The 10,663-nt window shown below is 34.8% G+C and overlaps 1 protein-coding gene across 1 annotated transcript; it reads right to left on the bottom strand.

The window, feature by feature from the left end:
* Window positions 1-1,170: 1,170 nt before the first annotated feature.
* Window positions 1,171-6,627, bottom strand: LOC110463974 (caltractin-like). Its single transcript, XM_021518944.1, has 5 exons — window positions 6,373-6,627; window positions 5,757-5,902; window positions 4,509-4,616; window positions 3,384-3,487; window positions 1,171-1,971 (listed from the first exon to the last, which is right to left on the bottom strand). Exons 1-5 carry the CDS (start codon window positions 6,517-6,519, stop codon window positions 1,799-1,801), a joined length of 678 nt encoding a protein of 225 aa, XP_021374619.1. The 5' UTR covers window positions 6,520-6,627; the 3' UTR covers window positions 1,171-1,798.
* Between the last annotated feature and the right edge of the window lie 4,036 nt (window positions 6,628-10,663).

Below are 10,663 nucleotides of genomic sequence, written 5' to 3'. Positions count from 1 at the left end.
CAGCCCAATACCCCACACATCTTATTGTAACAAGTACAGCACAATACCCCACACATCTTATCGTAAGAAGGACAGCACAATACCCCACATATCTTATCGTAAAAAGGACAGCGCAATATCCCACATATCTTATCGTAACAAGGACAGCACAATATCCCACATATCTTAACAAGGACAGCACAATACCCCACACATCTAATTGTAACAAGTACAGCACAATACCCCACACATCTAATCGTAACAAGGACAGCACAATACCCCACACCTCTTATCGTAACAAGGACAGCACAATACCCCACACCTCTTATCGTAACAAGGACAGCACAATACCTCACACATCTTATCCTAACAAGGACAGCACAATACTCCACACATCTTATCCTAAAAAGAACAGCACAATACCCCACACATCTTATCGTCACAAGGACAGCACAATACCCCACACATCTACATATCTTATCGTAAAAAGGACAGCACAATAACCCACATATCTTATCGTAACAAGGACAGCACAATTCCCCAAACATCTTATTATAACAAGGACAGCCCAATACCCCACACATCTTATTGTAACAAGGACAGCACAATCCCCCACACATCTTATTGTAACAAGGACAGCACAATCATCCACTCATCTTATCGTAACAAGGACAGCACAATACTCCACACATCTTATCCTAGCAAGGACAGCACAATACCCCACACAACTTATCGTAACAAGGACAGCACAATACCCAACACATCTTATCCTAACAAGGACAGCACAATCCTCCACACATCTTATCCTAACAAGAACAGCACAATACCCCACACATCTTATCGTAACAGGAAAAGCAGAATGCAACAGCAAGCAAGATTTGAACCTGGGACCTCATAGCTCTATGAGGATGCTGTAACCGATTGAGCTACTCGGTCAACTACGATCCACCCAGTCCAGTTCTGCTACATTCCTTCATCCTTCAAACTGGAGGCCATACAAGACACTATCTCAACTTCCCTGGGTATACTTACATGTAGTTCGGCAACAAATGTAATAGAAAAGAAAGCATGCGATGGCCAGACCAGGACCTCTGAGCTCTAAATAAATGCTCTAACCACTCAACCTTCCTGGTCGACCCAGTTCAGTTCCGCTTCAAATTCTTTGTGAAAGAAGACAACTGATACCAAAAAATGATTTAATGAAATTTATTTACAAAAATATCTAGACTAGATGATAACAGCACATGAATATGAAATATGTATATATGACAAACAACGATACACGAAGATATTTTCAATCACACTCACATAGATTATACACACTTCTCTTATTGTATATCACAGTTGTTTAAAAACTATACATCTGTATGGGAAAACTCAAACCCTAAATTGATTGAAAGTTATTGCAAAATAGAAAGTTGTAATATTGGATTTAAATACACAATGTATAAAAATTGTAAATATCGATTCAATATCTATTTCCGTTACAAATTGTAATTCACTAATGTCGTTAAAACAGAAAATTATATCAAAAAGGAGTCGAAGGAAAGAAATCATAAAAAAAATCCCTGAAAGTACAGTCCAAATCTCTCCGATTTATCAATTTTTATTTTAAGGTCATGGTTAAGCTGCATTTATGACACATTTATCAGATATTGCAATATAATTCCTGAAAACAGGCCGTGAATTTTCATAACGGGGCAGAACTCAAATACTTCATCCCAAAGTATGTTATTAATTCACACAGACACCCTCTTGAATTGAATTATCAGCTCAATGTTACAGGTTGCACATAACACTGAGCCAGAGTTTGAAAAGTCTAAAATAAATTAGTCTGCAGCATGATACGGATAAATTCTGATTGGTCGACTTTGCCGTCACCATTGAGATCCGCCTCCTCAATCATCTCCTCCAGCTCCTTCTGTGTAAACTTGATACCAGCATCTTCACAGGCCAGCTTCAATCCATCCAGTGATATTGCTCCTGTCTTCTCTGGAAAACAGAAATCAATTAACATCAAGAAATGCTTGACATTTTGTACCATATTTTAGGTGAGATGATTACATATTATCTGTTCATGTGCTATATAAAAAGAATACTGGAAAGTTTTAGCCCAGACAAACTTTCGCCCTGCCATATTCACCTAGTGTTGATTTCGCTCTTAACAGCTAATTACTACGCAAATTGAAAAATTCGCCCTCATTAAGGGCGGGCAAAATGTATATAGAGTAGACATGTATTATACTGAGTCTGTATTCTACTGTTCTAACAGATCTAGAACTTCCTCTTGTTCTATATTGGGCTTAATCCGGCAACAAAACTTGACTTATTCATTTTTATCCTTCAAATATATATAAATAAGTGACTTATGGCAAGAAAAACAATAAGAAAAACATAAAGAAAATAATAATAAGCAATTTCCATTGTTATACAAGTAAGATTTTATGAAAAGGTTTATAGGATTTTTGTTTTTTTAATTTTAAAAGCGCTATTATTTATTGATTATCGAATAGTTTAAACATTTTGTCGCAGATAATATTGTTCAACAACAATACATGCTACTGCATAATATTATACTTTGCATCAATGACAACACAACAGTAAAGTGCATCTTCAGTATATAAAATCTGTTTCTAATTATAGAATCAAATAAAATGTAAAAAAGTCATATACAATTTTGGCTATTAGATTCTTAATTCCAATTTAGGCTTCAGGTGATTTTCTGCCATTCCAGAATACTTGGACCTTATTCCAGGTTGATAGTAAATTTTATGGAAGGTATTTTGAGTTAAATGTTCAGACAAGTGTCTTCTATAGGTGTTAGATTTTTTTTATTTTCCTCCTAGAACCTTCATATTCTTGGTTAACTTTCTCATTTTTCTAGGTAACTTTTTAACCCACAGCTGCTTTTGAAGGACAATATTATTAATAATTACTAGACTGTAGATTTCTTGTATATAGTTGAGTGTTGGGGATAAGGTTAGCCATATTACACATTTGAATGGTGGTTTATAAGAGTTGTCATACTTTAGGTTTACTAAGAATGTCTGATGATTCACTGTACCTGAGTATTAGGCAAAACGCAAAATAGCCCTACTTGCTGTAATGTTTTTGTACCTAACGGTACCCTTAACATTTTTGAAGAAGCACTGCCATAGTCAAGATCACACTCCTACATAAATCAAATGAAATTACTTTCAAAAATAAAAATGTGTTACCTATATATAGCTACGTATATATATATACCTACCATAAATTTGTTCAAACATGTTATAGAACACCTATTTATGTTTGGCCAATTACTGATGCATTAAATCCATTCACATATGAAGTATCATATTATTCATTCCAAGTGCAAGAAATTATTTTTGTGTAAATGTGCAACAATCATCTAAACAACATACCGTAATCAAACATGTTAAATCCTTTGAGTATTTCATCATACATGTCTCTGGCGTCCCCCTGTCTGTCTATCACCGCCTCCAGAAACTCAGGGAAATCTATCATACTAAAACACAAACATGAAAGATGATAAGCTAAGTCTGTTATGTTCTGAATGCCTCCTCTAGAATATTACATATACAGTAAAAAATGTTTTTTATTACATATACAGAAAAAAATGTTTTTATTACATATACAGAAAAAAATGTATTATCATAATTATTGTTTTTCGTAGGATTGCAACTTCAGCTCATCAAGGCCATTTCATATTAGAGTTATAGACCTTCATGATGGTAAATGTAAAGTGTAAATACTGGGGTATCACTTTTTCAGACATATATCACCTTAAATGAACCATCATAAAGTCCATTACTTATTCATTAAATGTACTTCAACAATAAACATTTAAAAAGGTTAATATTGATTTGTGGCTTGGGTGCCAGGTTAAGTTCTTGTCCTATTTGTAATGCAGGTTCTCAATGGTACATGATTTGGACAACATTGATTTTATCAGACAATCACACATCTAAATATAAAACATTACATAGCATCACATTAGATCATGAGTATATATATAAAATCATAGGTCCTCTACATCAGCGTTCCTTGTCTGCGATGCTCTCAGCTTAATTGCTGCCTTCGGCTGTCTTTAGCCGAGGGGACTATTGGTTTTATATAAAAGCTATATTTTCAATTATAGCATATCAATTCTATCTTCTTGTAATATGATGTATATGTACATGTAACTGTTCTGTTTCACTGTGTCTTGAAAAAGGAGTGGATCGCTCCGAAAATTTGACAACCTAAACTTGTCCACACTGTTGGAATTACTTCTTTGCCCCATATATAAAATAAGTGTGTATATAAAATATATAATGTGGTATATATATTCACTGAATAACAAAGTATTCATATGATGAAAAATAATTATTAAACCACATGCATGTACATACATTAAAAATGAACTACATGTATGTACAAATGTACACATGTTTATCAATTTAAAAAAAGGCTTTTAAGAAAAAATACATAGATATGTGCTTGGTCACTCAAGTATCAAAATATTGTTTAAATAACTCTTTACTCACTGTTTGCCCTTGAGACTTGTGTCAGATATCAGCTGTTTAGCCTCCTCCCTAGAACACTTAAATCCTAAGGCCCTCATTGCACGGCGGAGTTCGGCTGACCCATGGTACCTGTCAAAAGTTAAATCAAAACAATTAAGTTTTTCAAATCTCCTAGCTGATATCTATGTGACTGATAAAAACTAGCAAAGATAATTCAGACGCTCCTAAAATATCCTTTAAAATGCAGGATATTGAACTGTATAAATTTCCTAATAGTGATTTAGTGGGGATACTCGCTAATTATCTAACCTTATTCCAATATATTGCTGTATAAACAAATATGTACAAATGTATAAATGTAAATAAGACAATGGTATCGACTTTTTTAAATATTATAAATATGCGCAAATTATAAAGGATGAAACAACACTAGCTGTGGCTATCTAATGACCGGAAACACAGTGTGAACAGTGCGAACAGATAAGTTAAATGGAGTGTCAATGTTTTATAGATCTCCTGGAACCATTCCCTGTATTACTTCCCAGTACGCTGATACATACATAATATAGTATGTACCTCCGCTATTTATACAGCTCGGTGGTCTGTGAAGAACATCAGCAATGTAATCTGCCTTAATTGTTAAGGGATACAATAATACCTACACAAAGTACTGTATATCTGAGATGACAGCATTGCACTTATTTATCAACTATGATGTCATGTAATCTCAGCAGACATGAATAGTATCTCAAAATGGAGTTGAGGTAATTATAATCAACAATCAAATCCCACCACATGCTAAAAAGTTGTTTAAGTAAGCATACAACTTAAACTAAGATGTGTCATGTGAACATTATATACACAATTAATTGCTGTATACCCCAAACCGAATCATCCTGGAGTTTCCAGGGGGTACATACATTTGTATATATAAGCTGACTTTTAATCTCTGCACCCCTTGAATATATCCAGATGAAAAGCTTGATTGTATTTATGCCACCTTGTAGATGATACATGTATACAAGATTAATCCTATAATTGATGTACATTAAAAGAGAATCATATGAAATTGTAACGGTAAAATTGACTGGCTTTTACATCGCTCCATCTTCAAAGGACATGTATCAGCCTATGTATTGGTAAGTTATTTTTATTTGAAAACAATCAAATAAATAACTGTGTGTTGTATTCAAAGGGTGCAGATTTCATAATTACGTTAGCATATATCCAAGGAATTTGAGGATGACACTAAAACTGAGCATGGCTTACCCATCACTGTTGTTATCAAACAGTTCAAACACCATCAATAGATCTCTGATTTCTTGAGGAGTCAGCTGCTTTAGAATTCTGTTGGTCATTTTGTATCCATGAATCTCCTTTTCATCCACTGGATTCTTCTTCAAGAGTTCCACTAGCTGTGTGTAATTGATAAATGTGTATCATCAAAGGAAACAAAGCAATTAAGAGACGTCATAAACTCAACACATATTTCATATTGCTTAAACCTGTGTGTGCAGTAGACTCTATGTTACTGTGTTTTAACTTCAATATGTTTGTTTGTCATTGGAAATTGAAGACACGTTATACTATAGTATGAACAATAACAATGACAACAAACAATGACAACAGTCACAATTAGCATCTCTTTATACTCGATTACCAAACACCTTCGACATTACACCAGAGGTGGTATGCAGATTGTCAAAAAAAGGAGAATCAACTTCTACCATTCTTATTTTCGAAGGGAAATTATGAGCTCATTTATTACACTGACACAAGCCGATTATTTCTATACTAACATGTATATGTCCTCTCACGGACCACCTTCAAGGTAGCGATATATCAATTAACAAACAGATGGAAGTTAATTGTACTGTAACGTTACCCTCTCGCCTGGTCGAGGTGGGGGTTGCACAAACATTGGAGCCATTGGGTCTGCTTTCGCAGGCTTAGATCCCTCTTTCGCAGAAGATTTGCCCTTCTTCTTCCCCCCTTTCTTCGATTTTCCCGATTTTCCTTTCTTCTTCGGCATGTTTCTTCTATAATCGCTAAATCTAATGAGACGTACAGGATATGTATCGGGCACCTGTTAAGTGTCCGCCATTTTGACGCTTTAGTTGTTGCTGTGTGACGTCATCGAAAGACCTACGCTTAAAGGGGCGTAACTGCGTAAGGAGTTTGTGCTTATTACTTTACATTAAAAAATATAAAAGGATTGGTTTTATTTTGTTTAATGTCCTATTAACAACTATGGTCATTTAAGCACGTAACATGTAGAAAAACGAAATATGAATGATTGCTAACAAAGAGGAGAGGATTCTATTTCGTTTTCCAGTGATCTCAATTGTTGTATATAAAATTTAATTATTAGCATAAACTATAAATGATTGGTATAAAATATTATTTTATACTGCTATAATGATCCACTCACTCAGTTTTAATAAAAAAAAATGTTATAATATACTCATCAATATGTTTTTTTTCTGGTATCATCTTTAGATAACTCCACAGCTCCAGATATAATGAATTTCAAATGTTTTAATCTATCCTCATTATAATTAAGTGTTTGGATCAAGTTCAGCAATTTAGCTTTCACCAAACCAATGCAAGAAATATTTCAACTTCACTGAGCAAGATATTGAACAAATATATTTGCTTTTTGTTAGCCACTGCATCAGTGTTTACATTTAATTGATTAAAAAAAACAATGTCATTGACTCAATATAAGAGTCAAAACTTAACAATACATCATCACAACTATTTCAACATATTCATTGACAACATAGAATAATTTGTAACTTTTATTCACTTGAAGAAATTCTAAAACCTTAAAAACAATTTACCTTGACCTACAGTATTCCAAATAATTAAACACTGATGCAGTGAGTTGCTAACAAAAAGCAAACATATTTGTTCAATATCCCGCTCAGTGAAGTTGATTTATTTCTTGCATTGGTTTGATGAAACAGAAATACAAATGAATATAATCAGTAAAGGAAATAAAGAAAATCCATTAAGGTAAAGAGACCCAGCACTTTTTTTTTCATGATTAAAAAAAAACGTTTATGCAACAGTGATTTAATCCCTAGACATCTAAATCATAAAGTAGTATCTGGATTATCCATTGCTCAACTGGTCTTATATGACCTCAGAACTAAGTCACCAGGGATGGGGCTGGACTGAGAGCCAAACTTTGTAGCATGATTGCATTTCACAAAGAGATTAAAAGGTTGGGGGTTACCTAGTTGTTATGACCCTAGAACTAAGGCACTAGGTGTAAGGCTGACCCACTCAGACTGAGGGACCAATCCTTGTAGCATGCTATATGGTTATACAATTACAGGGTGGGGATCTAAACTGTTTCTATGTTATGACCTAGGACTGAGATACCTGGGGTGAGTCTGGTCTCAGGGGCTGATTCTAGCATATATTAGCAAGATTAATTGGGTTTTTCTCTTCATTCCCAGCAGTGGTTTATGTTGTTATGGTGCGGGAATCTTAATCAACTCCATGTTATGACTAACTAACAATGTCTCCAGGGTGAGGCCTGATATAGAAGCTGATCATAGTAAGATAGTTGCATTCATTTATTATGAAATGCCCAACCAAAATATGTGTAATTTTAGGGTTGGAATCACCGAAATTTTCTAAGATATGATGCAGGGAAGAAGTGTCAATTCAGATGGAACGGGTCTTGACTCTATGGTCAATACACATTCACTGGCAGCATAGTTCTGCATTTGTCTCTTTATGCCAATTATGTATTTATGTGGTTATATATATGGAATATACATAATTTTAAAGTAGTAAGGCTGTACACACAAAACTTCTCTTTTTGACTAGGTGAGCTAAAAAGGATCACAATTAAAATATAGTAGTCTTTGTGTGAAATTTACAAAATAATAAAAATCTAACAGCAAAATAACTGTTCAAGACTTCATAAAGTAGACAATAAAATGTTACAAATAAACACTTTTAAAAGTATTGAATTGCTCCTCCATGTCCATATTCCCAACCAAAATACAAATATGAAATTGTAAACGAATTGTCTCCCTTCCCCCATATTCTAAATCATCATAACCAAAATAAACGGAATTCCTGATTGTTACATGTACCCAATTTAAGATAGATTTTGCTTCATTTAACTTAGCTTTGTTAAAAAAAAAACTACCCTAAGATCCAGTCACATATGTTGAGGTTATTGTGTAGAAACCCCCAGCAAACTATCGTAGAGTGTCCTAAACATTATGCACACTGATTTTGCTCAACTTTAAAATGAAATGATGTTTAAATAAGATTCATCTGAATAATATGTGGAAATGTATTTAAGCAAGTTTCTTGTTTAAACTAAAATGTTGATGGACAGATAGACAGACACTTCCCAAACCATTGATATCTCTCATCAAAACTGTGTGACAAGGGTTGATGGTTGGCTAGACGTTTATTCTGGTAATCTCAAGTGTTAGGATCCGTCTCTGTCGTTTGTATCTGTACCCTAGTGCAGTCTCTAAACGTCCCTAGCCCTTCTCGTCTCGCCGTCCCTTGCTTTTCTAACATCTTCTCTCGCCGTCCCTTGCTTTTCTAACATCTTCTCTAGCCGTCCCTTGCTTTTCTAACATCTTCTCTAGCCGTCCCTTGCTTTTCTAACATCTTCTCTAGCCGTCCCTTGCTCTTCTAACATCTTCTCTAGCCGTCCCTATAATTGCTCTTCTCTAGCATTATCCCCTTTCTAGGTTATATTTATTCTCGATGATAATCTATTGTTACGTGCATAGATGGTTAGTTGAGACTTGAAGTTCATACCTACAAATGTATGTAATCCTGGATTAATATTCCCGATCTACGTAATCAATTACACAACGTTATCCGAGCTATTCCCGATATACGTAATCAATTACACAACGTTGTAGCACTGACTGTCAAAGGTCCATAAGCCCCACATAGTATAGATCGTCAGTTGAGACTTTAAGATCATATCTATGTAATCCTGGATTCACTGAGCTATTCCCAATATATGTAATCAATTACACAACGTCATAACACTGACTGTGTCACAACTGACAGGTGTATCAAAAGCCTGGCACAATCATTATACAACATCTATTTATAGTCCAGCTCACATTTTCAAAATTACAAATCTCGAAATAGAATATCACCACTTCATTTTTACAAAATGCAATACAATGTACCCTTCTAAGGGGATGTTTCCTTCCGAATTTAATCAAAATTTATTCTTGAAATCTTGCCCAAAAGTTTTTGATTAGAGATACTGGCAGACAAATGTCATGCAGCAACATACTTGGTACATCGTTAATGGGAAAATGGTTTTATATTTAAGTCATTACATTGTACAACTGAATGCATTGGTACATCTTTATATAAAATTTCCTCAAAACCACACAAGATCTATGTTCTAACCCAACTGGGACCACAATATCTGACTCAACTAATTAGGGGCCTCCATTGAGTTGCCATGTTAACAGATTTTGAAATAAGTAATATGTCATATTACAGGGTGTAATTAGACAATACTTTAATTTTCATTCAACTATAAGGTTTTTATAAACCTAGAAACCGATTTTTAACAATTTATGAAAACTACACGATAGAATATGATAATCTAGCTGTACTATTTCTTAGGACCGCATGGGTCAAATCAACCTCATTCAATTAAGAAATGTTCTTCCTCAATAATGTTTTTGAAATGATTGCCCTCCCCCAATGAAGTTTTAGAGCAAATTTGGTTGAAATCTTCTCTGGCGTTTAGGAAGAGATACGTTTTAAAGCAAATTTAGCTAAGTTCCCCTTCAGGGCCTTGGCCTCAGGGGTCGAACCAACCTCATTTAATTAAGAAATAACTGCCCTCCCCTAGTGATGCTTCAGACTACATTTGGTTGAAATCCTCTCTGGCGTTAAGCAGGAGATGCGTTTTAAAGCAAATTTAGCTTAGTTCCCCTTCAGGGCCCTGCCCCCTGGCCTCAGGGGTCGAACCAACCTCATTTGTTTAAGAAATGATTGCCCTCCCCTAGTGATGCTACAGACTAAATTTGGTTGAAATCCTCTCTGGCGTTAAGTAGGAGATGCATTTTAAAGCAAATTTAGCTAAGTTCCCTTTCAGGGCCCCGCTCCCCTGGATCAAACCAACTTCATTTATTTAAGAAATGATTGCCCCCCCC

The sequence above is a fragment of the Mizuhopecten yessoensis genome, unplaced genomic scaffold (genome assembly GCF_002113885.1).
Source record: "Mizuhopecten yessoensis strain PY_sf001 unplaced genomic scaffold, ASM211388v2 scaffold10949, whole genome shotgun sequence".
NCBI classification, from domain to species: Eukaryota; Metazoa; Mollusca; class Bivalvia; order Pectinida; family Pectinidae; genus Mizuhopecten; species Mizuhopecten yessoensis.
Note: the sequence above shows the minus strand (reverse complement) of the source record. Positions and strands in the feature narration are given on the sequence as shown.